Source organism: Bidens hawaiensis, unplaced genomic scaffold, assembly GCF_021521415.1.
Source record: "Bidens hawaiensis isolate Kalapana, Puna unplaced genomic scaffold, B.hawaiensis_p1.1 tig00030670_1, whole genome shotgun sequence".
NCBI lineage: Eukaryota > Viridiplantae > Streptophyta > Magnoliopsida > Asterales > Asteraceae > Bidens > Bidens hawaiensis.
Window position 1 is genome coordinate 48,183 of NW_027495123.1, and position 18,845 is coordinate 67,027.

At 36.3% G+C, this 18,845-nt stretch overlaps 2 protein-coding genes across 2 annotated transcripts; one reads left to right on the forward strand and one right to left on the reverse strand.

Moving 5' to 3' along the window:
- Positions 1–1,873: 1,873 nt before the first annotated feature.
- LOC143580838 (protein IQ-DOMAIN 17-like) lies at positions 1,874–8,845 on the forward strand. The gene is made up of 4 exons (XM_077063769.1): positions 1,874–2,224; positions 7,059–7,310; positions 7,924–8,010; positions 8,064–8,845. Exons 1-4 carry the CDS (start codon positions 1,874–1,876, stop codon positions 8,754–8,756), a joined length of 1,383 nt encoding a protein of 460 aa, XP_076919884.1. The 3' UTR covers positions 8,757–8,845.
- A 163-nt stretch (positions 8,846–9,008) lies between these two features.
- LOC143580830 (uncharacterized) lies at positions 9,009–11,050 on the reverse strand. The gene is made up of 4 exons (XM_077063763.1): positions 10,903–11,050; positions 10,674–10,817; positions 9,571–9,814; positions 9,009–9,462 (listed from the first exon to the last, which is right to left on the reverse strand). The coding sequence occupies exons 1-4, from the start codon at positions 11,048–11,050 to the stop codon at positions 9,009–9,011; spliced, it is 990 nt and encodes a 329-aa protein (XP_076919878.1).
- Between the last annotated feature and the right edge of the window lie 7,795 nt (positions 11,051–18,845).

An 18,845-nucleotide genomic window follows, 5' to 3' on the forward strand; every position in this document is an offset into this window, starting at 1 on the left:
AAAACCATAATATACAGCTATATTCAACAATAGCATATATTATTTAGCAAAACAGGAAATTTATCGTACAAGCATGTATTAGATCGGATGAAGTAGTGTCGTAGCCTGCGGATCAATACTTGTGTAGATTGAAGAAACATGCTCAATACATATTGGTTTAAATACTATACTATTTAACTTTTTGAATTGAATATACATTCTCAACATGCTTTATAGTAATTAATGCATTGAGATGTGATAAATCCAAAATTAATCAGAGTCTTGAGAACAATCGAACAAGAATACATAGGTCACTATGTTACTTCACCGCTAAATTACCCTATAAAAATTAGGGATACATGCATCGATGTATTATACTTCGGGTTATTCGGGTCAACCCAAATTTGGGTATTTCAACCCAAATACCGACCAGAATATTTTGTCTCGGATTCGGTTAGGAGCTTAATCAGTTCGGGTGAATTCGATTCAGGTTATTCGGGTCTCGGGTCGCTTCAATTCGGGTTCGTTATTCAGGTACGGTTAAAAAACACACCCCTATGTGCAACCACCTTACTCATATTTATTTAGCCGTCAAGCAAGATCAATACTCCTGCCAAGAGCGTACCATCAAGTGTATACATCAAGGCTTCTGTATCTACTATGAACTTTAAATAAAAGTGTATCAACTCATATATTTCATACAAAATAAATTATATACATTTTTGCATCATATTAATATAAATCTCATGAGACTTTTAAACATCAAGTGTACCTAAATGAGTGACTTGTAGTAGGGGTGTGCATGAAACCGGAAAATGATCCAAACTGAAAACCCGAATAAACTCAATTGAGATAAAAATTGACAGTTTGGTTTTATGTTTTTCTAAAAGCCGAACTTTCTGTTTCGTTTTGGTTTTGCATGTAATAAAAGCAAACTAATTTTATAGACTTTTTTATATCTTAATTAGTTTATAATAATTCATTAAGTATGTAACTCAAGTATTTTAGCCCAAATATATAATAACCAATTGCTTATTAAAACAGAATGAGCTAGGCCCATGACGCTGTTCACAAGTCGAGCCAGGGTGGGTTCGAGCTCGAGCTCAAAATTAAACGAGGTAGCTCAGCTAGTCTCGGTCTCGATTTTGAAGTTAAACGAGCCTAAGATCGAGCCAACGAGCCGAGCTTGGGTCGGGTTTTGTGTGGTTATAAAAATGAACCAACTCAGTTCAGGTTGTTTCAAACCAAGTTTTTTTTATCTGCTTTTACTCGAGCTTTTATCGAGCGAGCCACAAGCCCAAGCTTTGAGCTTTTGATCAGCCTACGACCAAGTTTATTATTCTGGGCCACATTTTTTTCAGCCCAATATTTATAAGCTCAAATGGTAAAACCAAACCAAAACCGGAAAACAAAAAAACTGAAATTGAATGGCTTTCAAAAATTCAAAAACCGAAGTTTCGGTGTTTGGTTCAGTTTAACACAAAACCGACCTAAACCGGACGTGTACTTCCAATTAGATTGTGGTGACATAGGAAATGAAAATTTTGATTCATGTTGGCATCTAAACTGAAAAGCCCAACCCATGAAAAGGATAAGACAATGGTCAAACTAAACAAAATATTCATTTGACCGAGTCAACCTCCCAACCAGCAACCATTTGAGTAAGAGAGAGAGTATATGACCCAAACCCAGACCAGACCAAGACCCACATAGCCATTGGCCATCAAGGTCTGTATTGTACATTTGTACACATGACCACGTGAAATGAGTCAGGCTTAATTTTATTGTCACGTATTGGATTGTTATTATTAAATTATGGCTTGTGCACTATAATATCACCCTCTACACACCATCTTCATAATAATAATAAATTATTATTATTTTGTTTAGCATAATGGGAAAGAAATCAAATCATGGTTCATGGTTTACACCATTCAAGAGAGCCTTTAGTCCTTACAAATCTACCAGAACACAAGGTCAAAATGATGACAAGAGGGAGAAGAGATCAAGATGGTTGTTTAGGAAAACATCATCAACTACTAATGTAAACATCAAGCATGAACCGGTTAAGGCGGTTGAAGAAAAGGAAAAGGAAAACCATGCCATGGTGAAAGCCGTGGAAGCGGCTCCCATAATTGCCCATGCAGCGGAGGAAATTGTTCGTCTCACCGCGAGAACTTCTTCGGGTTCTGTCAAGCATCATTTTGCTGCCACTATTATTCAAACGTCTTTCCGCGGTTACTTGGTAATTCTTTTTTGTTGTTGTTGTTGGTTTTTTTTTTTTTTTTTTTTTTTGTCTTTTCGAATGTTTTTAGAATCGAACAACAAATTGGTCATCTTAGTGGTTTACTAGTCGGACCAGATTTAAAAACAGAATTATTTCATGATAGTATAATAATTAAAACTATATATACGTATATGCATCTAATACTTTACAAAATATGAAAATACTTTATGTTTTGGAATAACTTTACGGTTTTAATAAAATATAAAGTTTTAAGTAAATAAAATATGTAGCTTCGAAAACCAAATGAATCAGTAAATGGGATTTTTAACGGAAAATAAAGTTTAAATTCGGTCCCAACTGTCCCAACTTCCATTCGGTTCAACCGTCAAAGAGGCTTAATTAACTAGACCGGTCATGAAAACATTTGTCTCTCCCAAACCACATACATAAATTAATTTTTTACTCTATTGTTTGACAACCTTGAAATCTTAATACATAATTTCCTAGTCATCCGTACAATATTAAGGTGGATGCATAATTTCATAACTAAATCTATGCTAATTCCGTACACAAACTTTCATTTGCTAAGGCTGAGGGGTGTGGGGCTTCAATGGGGGCGTTAGAGCCCCTCCGCTCGCGCCCCCAGGCGCTAACACCACACCACCGGGGCGCTAACGCGAAAAACAATGCAGGCGTGAGCTGGTTAGCGGGAGAAGAGAGAGAGGAACACACCTTTTGAGGTATTTTGGATCGTTGGGAGCCGAAAAAAACAAAAAAAAAATATTTTCTATATAGGTTTACGGAAAAGAGCCGTTGAGCTCATATTAAATTAAAAAAAAATATTTTCTTAAACTATAAATATATACCTTTATAAAATATACTTCATTTCACAATTATACACCTTTCCTCCTAAAATCCTCTCAAAACTAACACAAAAAAAATGTCGTTGTTTGAATATATTTATAAAAAAATAAAAAAAAATTTTTTCGCTTGAGCCCCTGCTGGAGCCCCTCCACACCAGGGGCCAGGGCTCCAACGGGGGCTCCAACAACCCCCTTATCCAATTTCTCTCTCTGCCACACGTCATAATATTATTGGTTGGAGCCCCCACTAAAGCCCCCATTAAAGCCCCCCACACCCCTCAGCCTAAGGCTGAGGGGTGTGGGGCTTCAACGGGGGAGCTAGAGCCCCTCCGCTCGCGCCCCCAGGCGCTAACACCACACCACCGGGGCGCTAGCGGGGGCGCTAACGGGGCGCTAGCGCAAAAAAACATGCAGGCGTGATGGGGTTAGCGGCAGAAGAGGGAGATAAAGGTGTCTTGGTAATGGAAAAGAGCCGTTGGGCTCTTATTTAATTTAAAAAAAATATTTTTTCCTATATAATACCCCATTTCATCCCATTTTTATACCACAACTTCAAACCTTCACCCAAAATCAGTTCATCTTCTCAACTTTTTTTAAAAAAAATGTCGTGGTACTCGTCTGATTCCGACTCCTCCGAAGAGGATGATTTGCTTCTTCATGTAGGGGGAGTTTTGACCGCAACCGTGGTGGATCTCTTGCAAAATCAAGCCCATCAACCTCGAGTCCCGAGAGTTAGAGCACCACCTCGTGATCGTGATCGATCGGGTGCTAACGATACTTTGATTAGGCATTATTTTAGCCCTCAACCGGTATACGAGGAGTCGGATTTTCGAACTCGTTTCCGAATGAGTAGACAATTGTTCATGCGTATAGAAAGTGATTTAGAGGCACGGTATCCCTTTTTTCAACAAAGGGAGGATGCTAGGGGTCTCCCCGGTTTTACCCCTCTTCAAAAATGCACGGCTGCTATCCGTCAATTAGCGTACGGCATCTCGTCGGACGCTTTGGATGAGTATTTACAGATGTCGAAAAGGGTTGCACGTGAATCCCTTCATTTTTTCTGCCAAGGTAAAAAACATTAATTTTAGTTTTTATTAAATATTTATTACATTTTGTAATATATATTATATGTTTATAGATTATTTTATATACGTAGGAGTCATATCGATTTACTCTCGGAGATATCTGCGTAAACCTACAATGTATGACATCCAACGCATATATGAGGTGCACGCAGAAAAACATGGTTTTCCTAGGATGCTAGGTAGCATCGATTGTACGCATGTTGGATGGGCTATGTGTCCAACGGCCTGGCGAGGTCAGTTCCACCGTGGTGATCATGAAGGGCCGACCCTTATACTTGAGGCGGCGGTGTCACAGGATCTTTGGTTTTGGCATGCTTTTTTTGGTGTTGCTGGGTCAAATAACGACCTTAATGTTATCGATCAGTCACATTTGATCAACGACCTTATCGACGGGGTTGAACCACCTCAATCTTTTGTTGCAAATGGAGAACTCTTCAAGTACGGGTACTATCTGGTCGATGGTATTTACAACGAATGGGCTTTGTTAGTTCAAGCTTTTACAGACTCAATCGCCGACAAACGGAAGTATTTTACGAAGAAGCAAGAGTCTGCTAGAAAAGATATTGAAAGAGCTTTTGGAGCTCTGAAAAAACAATATTATGTACTGGCGAACCCGATACGTTATTGGACTCGGGAGAGGATAACGGAAGTCGTCTACACGTGTCTGATCCTACACAACATGACGTTAGAAGACGAGGGCAAAGCTATCTGTCAAAACTACCAAGGTGACATTCCGCCACAACCGTCCACAATCAGTGATCAACAAAGACTTCATAACATAGCAAATATCAAGAGCCGTGAGATACACGGGAATCTTCGACATGAGTTGGTTGAACATTTGTGGGCGAGGTGACCCGATGATCTTGTATTAGATTAGTGTTATTATTAAGTATTATTGTTTGTTTAATTTTTAGTATGTTTTTTTTGGTAATTTGAATTTTAGATGTTAATGTGTTTTTTTTTAATAATACGTTGTTTGAATATATTTATAAAAAAATAAAAAAAAAATTTCGCTGGAGCCCCTGTTGGAGCCCCTCCACACCAGGGGCCAAGGGCTCCAACGGGGGCTCCAATAACCCCCTTATCTAGTTTGTCTCTCTGCCACACGTCATAATATTATTGGTTGGAGCCCCCACTAAAGCCCCCATTAGAGCCCTCCACACCCCTCAGCGTAATAGATCTATCTTGTGAATACAAAACCTTAATCTACCTACATTTAGTAACTAATCATGTTTAATTATTTATTAAGAATTAATTAGCATTAATCATTTACTGGTTGTTGTGAGCAGAAACTCACGTGGCATTGCACAAGTAATTATAATAGTAAAGATTCCATTTTGAAAAGATAAACAAACAAGACTGATAGCTTGCAGATGATACTGTTCATATCAATAATATTAAGGCTGAGGGGTGTGGGGGGCAATAACGGGGGCGCGAGTGGGGGCTACAGCCAATATTATTGTGACGTGTGGCAGAGAGAGAAACTGGATAAGATGGGTGTTGGAGCCCCCGCTGGAGCCCCTGGCCCTGGTGTGGAGGGGCGCGAGCAGGGGCTCGAGCGGAATTTTTTTTTATTTTTTTATAAATATATTCAAAAAACGTATTATTAAATAAACTCATAAATTATTAAAAAAAACACACATTTTTTTTTAAAATTCAAATTACAAAAAAAACATACTATTATTTAAACAAACAATAATACTTAATAATAACACTAATCTAATACAAGATCATCGGGTCGCCTCTCCCACAAATGTTCAATCAACTCATGTCGAAGCTCCCCGTGTATCTCACGGCTCTTGATATTTGCTATGTTGTGAAGTTTTTGTTGATCACTGATTGTGGACGGTTGTGGCGGAATGTCACCTTGGTAGTTTTGGCAAATAGCTTTGCCCTCGTCTTCTAACGTCATGTTGTGTAGGATCAGACACGTGTAGACGACGTCCGTTATCCTCTCCCGAGTCCAATAACGTATCGGGTTCGCCAGAACATAATATTGTTTTTTTATAGCTCCAAAAGCTCTTTCAATATCTTTTCTAGCAGACTCTTGCTTCTTCGTAAAATACTTCCGTTTGTCGGCGATTGGATCTGTAAAAGCTTGAACTAACAAAGCCCATTCGTTGTAAATACCATCGACCAGATAGTACCCGTACTTGAAGAGTTTTCCATTTGCAACAAAAGATTGAGGTGGTTCAACCCCGTCGATAAGGTCGTTGATCAAATTTGACTGATCGATAACATTAAGATCGTTATTTGACCCAGCAACACCAAAAAAAACATGCCAAAACCAAAGATCCTGTGACACCGCCGCCTCAAGTATAAGAAGCAAATCATCCTCTTCGGAGGAGTCGGAATCAGACGAGTACGACGACATTATTTTTAAAAAAAAAATTGGGAAGATGGGTTGATTTTGGGTTTTTTTTTGAAGTTGTGGTAATTTATTTATATGAAATTGGTTATATATAGGAAGAAAAAACTTTTTTTTTTTATTAAATTATGAGCCCAACGGCTCAATTAAATGATCCAACGGCTATGTCACGTCTCCCAATGCTCCTTTACGCCACCTTTCTCCCGCGACCCACCTTGCGCCCGCCTTGTTTTCCGCGCTCGCGCCCCTCTCGCGGTTGTGTGGTGCTCGCGCCCGCTCTCGCGCCCCCGCTGAAGCCCCACACCCCTCAGCCTAATATCAAAGTAACATGGTATTTAATCCATGTTGCAGCCGTGTGGTGGTCAGTTCATGACAACAATAATATATTTTAGCTTTTGTAACTATGTAACAAGACATGTTTCATATCATTGGTGTTTTTTCTTTTGTGTTTATAGTTGTTTAACGGTTTAAAGATATTCAGTCATATGACATACATGAAACTTAAGTTTTGATCATGTGTATTATTATGCTTGAAGGCGAGAAGAGCGTCACGAGCTTTGAAGGGGATAGTGATGCTTCAGGCGGTGATTCGAGGACAAAATGTAAGAAGGCAAACTATCATAACGTTGAGATGCATGCAAGCACTTCTTCGGGTTCAATCGCGAGTACACGATCAACAATCAAGGCTCTCACATGATGGAAGTAGAAAATCAGTGGTGTCTGAAAGTGCGTCTTTTTGTGAGTCAAAGTACGTTCAAGAGATTAGACGAAGGAAGTCTATGGTAATGGTAACAACTCGTCCCTCGTCAAATCATCCATAGTCATATAAAATTATACGGTATAAGTTATATTATATGTATAATTTCTTCATATAACACATAAGTGTCACATCAGTCAGTTTGCTATAGCCATAGGATACGTGCCATATAACTTTTACAAACCATATTTTTTTTTATAATAATTACATAAAACCTTTTTTTATATGGACCTCTGTCATAGTGGTGTGTAAGCAGTATGCCAATATTGTGCAAATAGTATTTAGTGGTATGCGACTACACGTATAGTCTGACCATTTAACATAAACTTGTATTTAATAATATGTACATTTCACTGGCGTGTGGCTTGTGGATAGTATGTCAGTGAAATGTACATATTTATGGATAGTAAATTATTAAATAGTGAAATGTACATATTTATAGATAGTAAATTATTAAATACTAGATTATATTAAATGGTCAGACTATACGCACACCACTGACATAAGATAGTAAATTATTAAATACTAAATTATATTAAATGGTCAGACTATACGCACACCACTGACATACCATCAGTAATGTGTAGATAGTATGTTTGTGGTGTACGTATAATTTTACCATTTAATATAATCTTGTATTGCAGTCGAGAGATGGAACTTGTATCCCGGATGACTGGAGTGACAGACCACATAATCTTGATGAGCTTGATGCCATATTGCAAAACCGAAAGGTACTTGGATTCTTTACCATCAAGTTCTAATCTTTACACTCGCGTTTTATTAGACTAACCAAAACCGAATCGATTTACAGATGTCTAACAGAAACCAGTCTACTTTGGATGAAAAAGAATTGGAAGAAACCACTACTTGGTTAGATAGATGGATAAGAGCAAAGCAATGGGAAAACCAAAGAACCAGCAGAGCATCATTTGACAGAAGAGATTCTATAAAAACCATCGAAATCGATAGCTCAAGGCCGAGTTCTCGTTCAGGCATTCACAAACCGCCATCCCCAAACCGAAGGTCAAACTACAGTCCTTCAACTGGTCAACCAATCACACCATCTCCAGTTAAGTCAATACCATTACAGATACGGTCCGCAAGCCCACGAGTCATGGGATCCATGTGTCGGTACAGCACTTGTGCAAACGACATGACCGTACCCAACTACATGGCTGCAACCGAGTCGGCTAAAGCAAGAATACGCTCACAAAGCACACCTAGACAAAGACTATCGACACCCGAGAGGGACCGAGTCATGTCAGTCAAGAAAAGACTCGCGTACCCTGTCCATGACCCATGCGGCAATACACATTATTGTTATTGTGACAATGGTCATAACCTTAGAAGCCCGAGTTTAAAGAGTGTTCAAGTCGGTCGTGTCTGTATGGGCCAACAATTGTCTTATGCAGATAGCACCACTGGTGGTGAAATCTCACCTTGTTCCACTACTGATTTAAGAAGATGGCTTAGGTAAGTCGAAATGACCCGACCTGACCCGAACCGAACCCGGCTCAGAATAACTAAGAGTTATCATATCTAGTTAGTTGTTGAGTGATCAGAAATAGCAGCAAGTCATTAAACAAGTATTGAATGTATTCTGTTCATTGTCAGACAATTAATGCATTATCAACATCAAGAAAATTAACACTTCATTCCACAAATTCATTACCATTAATATTATCTTAAAACCAACAATCAAAATCAAATTCTCAACATAAAACAAGATCTAATGATTTGACCCAAATTGTTGATTAGACGGCTCATTCGAAGGCCGGTTCACATTTCTAGCCATTCTTAACCCCAACGCTTCACCCAACGGTCCACCAGGCGGTGAACCCATCCACGAGCCCTGGCTCAACCACTGGTTGCTATTCATTTTCAAAACATCGCCACTTCCTAAATCTAAACTATCATTAGCATCGATCCCACCGCTACATTGCATCGACAAAGTTAAGGAGCAATTGTCTCCTCCTCCGGTTTTTGACCACGCGTCGATGAAATGCTGTCGTCGAGCACCCGCAGAATCTATCTGAAGATTCTCTTCAAGATTCTCTTCAAGATTCTGTGGGAAAATGTGGGTCCTTTTAGATCCAACTCTAGGTGAATGTATATGTGAATCTGAACTCATTGATTGTTGAAATTGTTGGTTGGATGCTGTGCCACTAAACCATTCAGTGCACCTTTATTCATAACACATAAAAGTATAAAACATAACACATCAAAATTATTAACTTAGCATTGAATAATAATATATTAATATGTGATAATGTGATATCCAATAATGGTACCTGGGATGTTGATATGAAGAAGCAGGAGTAATATTAAGACCAGTAGAAGTTATAATATTATTGTTATGTGACTGGAATTCCACAGGCTTTCTTGAACGAGGTCTGTTCTTGTGTGCATGGCGCTCGCAGTACTTTTGGTCGGGTGCCACATCGCGTGAACACCTCCATTTCTTACCATCTGTTCTCCTGCACCGCCATGGCTCCGGATCCGACCCGCTTGAGAACCTCAAGTCCATTCCCCCTTCTACAATTACCAACAAAAAAAAATATTAGGGTCATAGTATTGATCAAACTATCAAGCGGCCATCCACAAAATAAAATATTAAGACAGCTGTTTTGACCGAAAAAAAAGTCAAACTTTGAAAATTATTTATCAGAACGCCAGTTAGAACAATATCATGACTGTTGTTGGGACCATGGACGGTTAACATTAGAAATTTTTTGTCAGGACGGCTTTTTGGCAAATATCGGGAGTCCGGATGGCTTCTGACCATAGACGGTTAAACTTATAAAATTTTTTAGTCAAAACGGCCGTCCGACTTCTATCGGTATAACCATTGAAACGGTATGGGATTAGATGCCAGACAATGCCCCGAAATGGGTTCCAAATATTATATACTTTCTTAAAGAATATTACAAATAAACAAATGGTTCTAGGACATAGGCAATAAAAAATGAAATTAAAGAATGTTACAAATAAACAAATCGGCTCGATTCAAGCTTCTAACGAGCTAATCCCAAGTCGCTCGACTCGTTTACACCCCTACTCAGAATGACCATTTGACTAATATCCGGACAACCAGTCTAACAGTAAACGGTCAAACTTTGAATATTTCCTTTTTTTTTTTGTCAAAACGGTCCTCCTACTTCTATCCGAACACAGCTGTTTCGATCCGTTTCGAATGATGTGAGATTAGATGCGGTACATTATATACCCAAAATGGGTATGAAAACTTTACAATACTATATACTTTCTTGAAGAATGTTGTTACAAATAAACAAATTATTTAAGGACAGAAGGAATAAAGAATGTGATTAAAATATTAATTAAAAAACCTTACGATAACAATAATAATAATAAAATAATAAAGAATAGAAAGTACTGTTGGATTGAGTGGATAAAGGTTTGAGGAGATGAGGAGGAACAGGTATAGAAGCCATGATGTACTTGTAGATCGTCATCTGCATCTCAAGTTCTTGCCACTGAGTTGCTGTGAAAAGCACTTTCCCACCAGTATCTAATAACCCTATTACAACAACATTTCATACATTAAAAAAAAAAAGAAAAAACAATTCTGACACAAAAGAGAGAACAAGATTTTATATAAAAACCTGAACTGTGTTCCAAAGAAACCCTAGATGAAACATAGTTGATGAAACTTGTTTCACCACCAACTTCTGCCAAAGGTTGTTGAATACGAGGATGATCATGGTTATGGTTGTAAAAAAACCCTCCATTGGTTGTGTCCCCATAACCCATATTATTATTATTATGATTTCCAAGAAATACAAATGCAAACCCTAGATATATATGATATATCTTTGTATCTTACCCTAGGATTATTATGAATGAATTAAAAAGGTTTGATGGTTCCCATGGTGCCTACATTCACCCTCATTAAAGAACAAGAACAGGAACAAGAACAAGAGCAAGAGACAAACAATGGAAACAAAAGTGTTGAAATCTTGGTCCCCACTAATGTTTCTCTCTCTATAAACTTTTTAGGAGGAAATCATGAAAGATAGAGGTGATTTGGAAGTTTTCATTTGAAAAAGGTTGTTGGTTTTCTTTTATGAGGAGTGTGCTCAAATGTGTGTAAAGGATAAATAATTGACAGTCACCCCATTGTTAATCAAGCTCCAATTGGTGTATGTAAGCAGTCAACGCAAGAAAGAGGTAGTGTAGATCTAGATCTGCCCACCCTTGTGATCCTAGGGTACTAGCTATGGGTTTAGCAGTCGGTTTGACTTTGGTTTTAAGCTTGTATATAGTTTGTATGGATTTTTGACAGTTTTTTATATAGATGCTCTTGGTTGAGGAGTCTATTTGTCACTTTGCGGTTTTAAATTGTATGTTGTCATGGAAGTCGGGATTAGTGAGGATTTGTTAGACTTTCATCTCTACAAAGATATGTTGAGGATAAGATTTCGTGAAGATGTGAGATTAAGATTAAGAGTTTTAGGAGGTAGTAGAGAGTGTTAAGTCGTTAAAGACATTTAGGGGAAGGGTTACTACTTTTCTTAGCTTTGTCTTGAGGACTTAGGGCTGTTTGGTAGCTTATTAATGATCATGAGGCTACCAAATAGCCCTTAGTTTTTCTTAATTGTTGGTATCTTATTTTGAAAGCTATCTTCCTTTTTTGGACTTCCTATGATGCTTAACTAGGTTAGAGCTCGTGTTTTATATGGGTGAAAAATATAATAAAAATAAAAAATTGTTATGTAATACATTAATTATAATTGAATTAACAATATATCATTTAGATGTCAAGAAATTTAACATAATAACTACTTAAGTGGAGTTGGCAAGCATCTTTAGTTTGAAACATGATGTTTTGGGTTCAAGACTTGTATCACACAAAAATTTATTTTTCAAAAGTTTACAAAATGTTATCTTCATATGAAGATGGTTGTATTTGAAGAGAACATGCTTCATATTGTATTTGGAAGAATAGATGATAAAACAGAAAACTGCTCACGACATCTATGTGGTATTCTATATGGAAACCCTAGAATGATGCCATGTGAAAAAATCATGTTACTTTAATGTATAGTTAGATTTGTCAATACCATAGTTTTTTTATTTACCATTATTGTTCACTTACTACTCCTATAATTTTAGTATACTCCATGCGTATATTGTAATTGTTGTTTAGGTATACACCCTATGTTTCTAATATACTTTTCATGTTCATATGCCGTTTTGAAACTAGAGTCCCTCCCTAGAATCAACATCTTTATTCTCTAGGATAAAGATATTTCTACATACATTTTACTTAAGATTTACTCTATCTACGTCTCTATAATTACACTACTAACAAACATTATCTTTCTCTCTTATTTTTAATTAAATAATATTTTTTTATATATTATCTTTTGTCTCTCTGTTCGTAACCATTTATAATATAGATAACTAACTCACATAGATAAGGAGGACAAGTTGTGAATGCTCTTAGCCTTCGCAATTCTATCAATAGTTTTGCTATATGTGAGATTAAGCCATGGTTGTTGAAAACATCAGCCAAGTTGTAATGGTATATTTCTTTTGTTGAACTTATGGCGTTTAAAAGACAATTCAAACTATAATAGTATTTCTTGATGGATTATATATTTATTTCTTAAATGGATTAAATGATAGGGGGGGGGGGGGGGGGGGGGCATAAAATTATGAAAACACCAGTCAAGTTATAATGGTATATTTATTTTGTTGAACTTATGGCGTTTAATGCTCTTCGCATTAAAACTTGCAAATTCCTAGGAAGTTACATATCAAACTAATAGCAACATGTGGAATTGCAAGAAATACAAATTAGAGCTATATTTAACTTCGAATACTAAGCTTCGTAAATAATCAATAAACAAATGTCTAGAAAAGTGTCGGTAATAATGGTTCTAATCACAAATTCAAATCTCACTTTCCACCTCATCTTGCTTGTCTATGAGAACTCTTCTCCCCTAGCCTGGTGCCACCTCATCTTTCTCGTCCGTCCTCCCCCACCTCCGCAACGTGGGCGCAAGCGATGGCCAACATCTCACTCTCACAATCACAATCTCTCTCATTTACTACACACTTTTAGTTAGGCTGAGGGGTGTGGGGCGCTAACCTGGGCGCGTGAGCCCCTCCGCTCGCGCCCCCAGGCGCTAACCCCACACCACCGGGGCGCGAGCGGGGCGCGAGCGCGGAAATCCAGGCAGGCGTGAGTGTAGTCGCGGGAGAAGAGAGAGGAAAAGCTGGTGGGCCCGCCCAAAAGAGTCGTTGAGCTCGGTTTTTTTTTAAAAAAAACCTTTAAAAACTCCTATATAATACCCCAAAATCAACCCATTTCAACCATATCAAACACAACTTCAATCTCCAAACTCATATATAATATCCCAAACTCCTATATAATACCCAAAAATGTCTGGAAATTGGTACCCAAACCTAGATTCGGATTATAGTTACGACGATTTATGGTCGTCACCAGACCAATCGATGTTTTATACGGGGCCGCAAGAAACATCCGGCTTTCAACCATCCAACATACAACCGTCTCCTAACTTTGTTGTTCCAGAGACACAAGAATCACACGGTGATGCTACCGGAGCAAGAAGACGCGTCCACCGGAAAAAACAACCTGCAACGGACGGGCCGGGACCGGCTTCGACTCCGAGGACGAAACGGAAAACCACTCCGTGGTCATCGGATGAGAAGGAAGCCTTGTGTCGGGCTTGGATAGCCATTTCTGAGGATCGGCGTTGCGGTAATTGTTTTAACGTTTTTAAAAATGATTTTTAATAAAAAAGTTAACTGGAAATCTAATTTAATTATTCATTTTGCAGCCGACTACCAAAAAAGCAAGGTTTTTTGGACAAAGGTTAGGGAGACGTTCTATACGCTCGTTGGGAGTACAGAGCGAAACGCCGATATGATTTCGGGTCGGTGGTCCGAAATCAGAAAATTTGTCGGCTTGTTTACTAATCTTTTCAACAGGAACGCCGGTCGTATGAGACCAAGTGGCAGTGATGATTTGGCGGTTTACAATTTCACTGTCGAAGAGTGGAGGCAGGAGTGTTTGCGGAGGTATGGGACGGTGAAGACGTGGGACGATTTAAAGTTGTGGGAGAGGTTGAAAAGGTGTTCCAAGTGGGTTGAGCTTGTGGCGCCGGACCATGATGCGGAAGTAGGGCCGAAACGGACTAAAACTAGTTCGTCTGGAGCGTATAGCACTTCTGCCGGGTCGGATTGCCGCGTTGGATTCGACCTAAACATTGCGGGGGAGGAAACGTCTTCACCGCCGAGGAGGCGGCCATTGGGACAGGACGCCAAGGGGAAAAAACCGGCTGAGGGGGGAGCCGTAAACATCGTCGATCTTGTTGAATCCCTCAATAAATTCAACAAAACCATGGAGGTGGTCTCTAATGACAAAAAGGAAAAAAAGTCGAATGAGAGATTTGGACTTCCTTACAAGAGACTTCAGTAACCTAAATCCTGTCGATCAAATGCTGATGGAAAAACAAAAGGAACGTATCCGAAAGAGGTTGATCGAAGAAGACCAAGCCGAAGAATAAGAATAATGTTTTTTTAGTACTTTAATTTTTATTTTATTTTTAGATATTAAGGTGTTTTTTTAATGTGTGTTTTTTTAATAATTTATGAGTTTTTTTAATAATACGTTTTTTGAATATATTTATAAAAAAATAAAAAAAAATCCGCTGGAGCCCCTGCTGGAGCCCCTCCACACCAGGGCCAGGGGCTCCAGCGGGGGCTCCAACACCCATCTTATCCAGTTTCTCTCTCTACCACACGTCACAATATTATTGGCTGGAGCCCCCACTCGCGTCCCCGTTAGAGCCCCCCACACCCCTCAGCCTTAGGTGTAGATGACGTCTCTTTTATCCAACTCATCATGTCACGTCAGATAGTAGCCAACTGAAGGTCGTGTTGTCAAGTATCTAATTCAAATATATATATATATATATTTTGTTTAAAAGTTTAAATAAGACGTTGAATTTTTTTTATGTTAAGCCAAAAATAATAATTAACAGTCCAAAGAACATCGCTTTATCGGCTGCTGGTGCTAAGATTCTGTTGTGCCGCCTGCTGCAGCAAATCGTTATCTAGTTGCCAACCACCACTATTGTCCGTCTGCCGCCTCCATTCAGCTTATAGCTCGCAAGTCGGCAAGGTTTATCTCTTTTCACTCTTTTCTTAGTTTTATTATTATTTTTATGAGTGCTAATTTTTTTTTTCAATATTATCATTAATTATACACGTAAGGCTAGATGTTATTTATTATTATTATTATTATTATGCTAATGAGCTTGTAAGGAAGTGGTAAGAAATAGACTTGGTGTTTCATGTGACCCCGGTTCGATTCCTGCCACCAGCATTTATTTAGTTTTAGCGGCACCAGGTTGATGATAAGAGACTAGACGAGTATGTGGCTTTCACTAGTTATATCATTGAACTGAACGAGTTTTATCTCACCGCACTGTCGTGCATTCGAGTGAGTATTAACGGGCGTTGGCCTTACGTAAGAGTTTTCTCTGGATCAAAAGACGAGTTTATCCCGATATAATAAATTTAATCAGTAGCTAATTTAAATTATTTGTTGGCAGGTCTAAAAAACTCTTTTTTTAACATTAATGTTTTATTGGTTGTTAACTTATTCGTTTGAATTTTAATGCTATTATATTGTTGATCAAATTAAGAACGTAACAAAATACTTTATATGTCGATTGTGACACCTCTTCCACAAACACACACGTACGCGTACATACACACATATATATATATGTTTAAGTTTAGGAGAGAAATGAGATTACTGTGATAAATGAATATGGATCACTAGTTTTATTTTATGTTTTAAATGTTTAAAAATAAATGAAAAAAATATAAATGCAACAATAAATGCATTCTCTCTCTTCAATTAACACCACTAATATAACCATAATAAATCCCTCTTTTTTCAATTAATACAACTAATATAACCAAAATAAATCCTCTCAAATTAATAAATATCAAAATATAATTTTTTTTCAATTGATATACTTAGAAAAATTATTGTTATAAATAATAATAAAAAAAATATCATACAAATGTGTTCATTGAATATAAACAATAAATATACAACATACAAAAAATTATATAACCTACACTTGTTTTGAGCAATAAAAACGTACTAACATACAAAAAATTATACAACTTACATATGTAATTCGACATCAACAATTATATAAACTAGAAAAAGATATACACATCCTATACGTGTGTAGGTTATATGTTTTTCGTGTGTAGGTAATATGTTTTCTTATTCTTAAAACAAGTGTATGTTACATGTTTTTGTGTAGGTTCTATATTTTTTATTGACATTTAATGCTAACATATGTAAGATAGTTTTTGTATTATTCATCACAATGTACCTACGTGTTGATGTATATTGATATATTGAGTTGGAAGAAATTGGTTTCGGATAGAAAAAATATTTAATGTATGAATAAATTGTATTTAAATGTGTAGGATAAAATTTTCGAGTTTAGGTTATATGTTTTTCGTGTGTAGGTTATACGTTTTTATGTGCGTGTGTAGTTTATTGATGTTGAATTTTGTGTGTCGGTTATATGTTTTTCGTGTGTAGATTATATGTTTTCTTATTCTTAGAACAACTGTAGGTTTTATGTTTTTGTGTAGGTTGTGTAATTTTTTGTTGATATTTAATGTAAACACGTGTAAAATAGTTTTTTGTACTATTCATCACAATGTAAATATGTGTTGATGAATATTAATATATTGAGTTGGAAGAAATTGATTTTTCGTGTGTAGGTTATATGTTTTCTTATTCTTAGAACAAGTGTAGGTTTTATGTTTTTGTGTAGGTTGTTTACTTTTTTTGTTGATATTTAATGTAAACACGTGTAAGATAGTTTTTTGTACTATTCATCACAATGTAAATATGTATTGATGGATATTAATATCTTGAGTTGGAAGAAATTGATTTTGGATATTAAGAAATTTTAATGTATGAATAAATTGTATTTGTGTAGTATAAAAACTCAAGAGAGAGAAAAATAAGTTATAAAAATAAGTGAATTTTTAATGTTTTTAAATTATAATAATTTGATTAGTTATATTAATTAAATAGATAACTATTATATTTATTAGTTACATTAATTGACGAGAGAGCATGCATTAATACTTTCCTCATTTATCATTAACTATTTAAAACTTAAGTTAAAATTAGTGACCCATATTCATTTCTCACATTTCTCAGTATTTACATTTTTCTCATGAATCATCCCCTATATATATATATATATATATATATATATATATATAATATAGTACGTTTTTACACGTATATGATATTCAGACACCATAGTATATTATCCATGCATCATTTGACATCGTTTAAGTCTATACAAATCATTATTTGCAGAGCCGACTCTTGGGTTGGGTAACTCGGGCGACTGGTCGGGATACTTAACTTTTGGGGGCACAATATATATATATATATATATATATATATATATATATATAGGGTAAGGTTAAAATGAAAGCCCACTTGAGTTGTGAAAGCTCTAGAAACTCATTCTCAACCACATGTTTTTAATTAAAGTTTAAATCTTGTGGTCCACAATTAAAGTGAATAAAAAATGTAAATATAAATATAACTTTTTCTCTCTCCTGAAAACATATATAAAAATTAGTAAAAAAATGTTAAAAAGTAGCAAAACATTTTTTTTTTTGATATTTCGATGTTTTGTATTAAATGTTACAACACATATTACATGTAACAAAAAAAAACAATGTTACATAGGGTTTTCACAACTCAAGTGGGTTTTCATTCTATACTTTGCCTATATACACACACACACACACACACACACACACATATATATATATTTAAAATATTCTTTTAAATAGGTACAAATCTTAATCATTTTATTAGATATAAGGCACAATTTTTTTACCCATAACTCATTTAAGATATTGGGCCTATAGGTCTTTTTATTTCGTTACTTGTTAGAGTCTAAGGGCCTTTTCATTTCAGTCCGGCATAGTCATTTAAATTCTTAGAGACGGCCCTTATTATTTGTATAGGTTATGTAACATTTTTACATTATCATGCCTATATTATTAGCCTACCACACTTACTGACTTGTTAGAGCATTCTCATCCAACCCCTTATGTTATGTGATGGGTGTTTTTATAATTTAGAGAGTGATTCAGGGTGTTGTGATTGAAGAGTTTTTATATTTTTGAAAAAGTAGTGATTTTTCTGTATGTTTGAAAAATTACTTTTCATCCCATATAATTTTTTAATATATTTTGAAAGTGGTTGTGAATGAAGAAAAGAAAAAATGTAATGATAAAAGGTATAAAAAATATTATTTAATTAAAATAGAGAGAAAAAATAAAATGAGTCTTAGTATAATTTTGCTTTGGAAATAGGATGTGGGATGAGAATGCTCTAAGGCCTTCATAACGTCTATAAAGATCATACTAATCTATACAACTCGTACGGATAACAAATTTGGGATGTATTTCAAACATCAATTCCCTTTTATTTCTTATT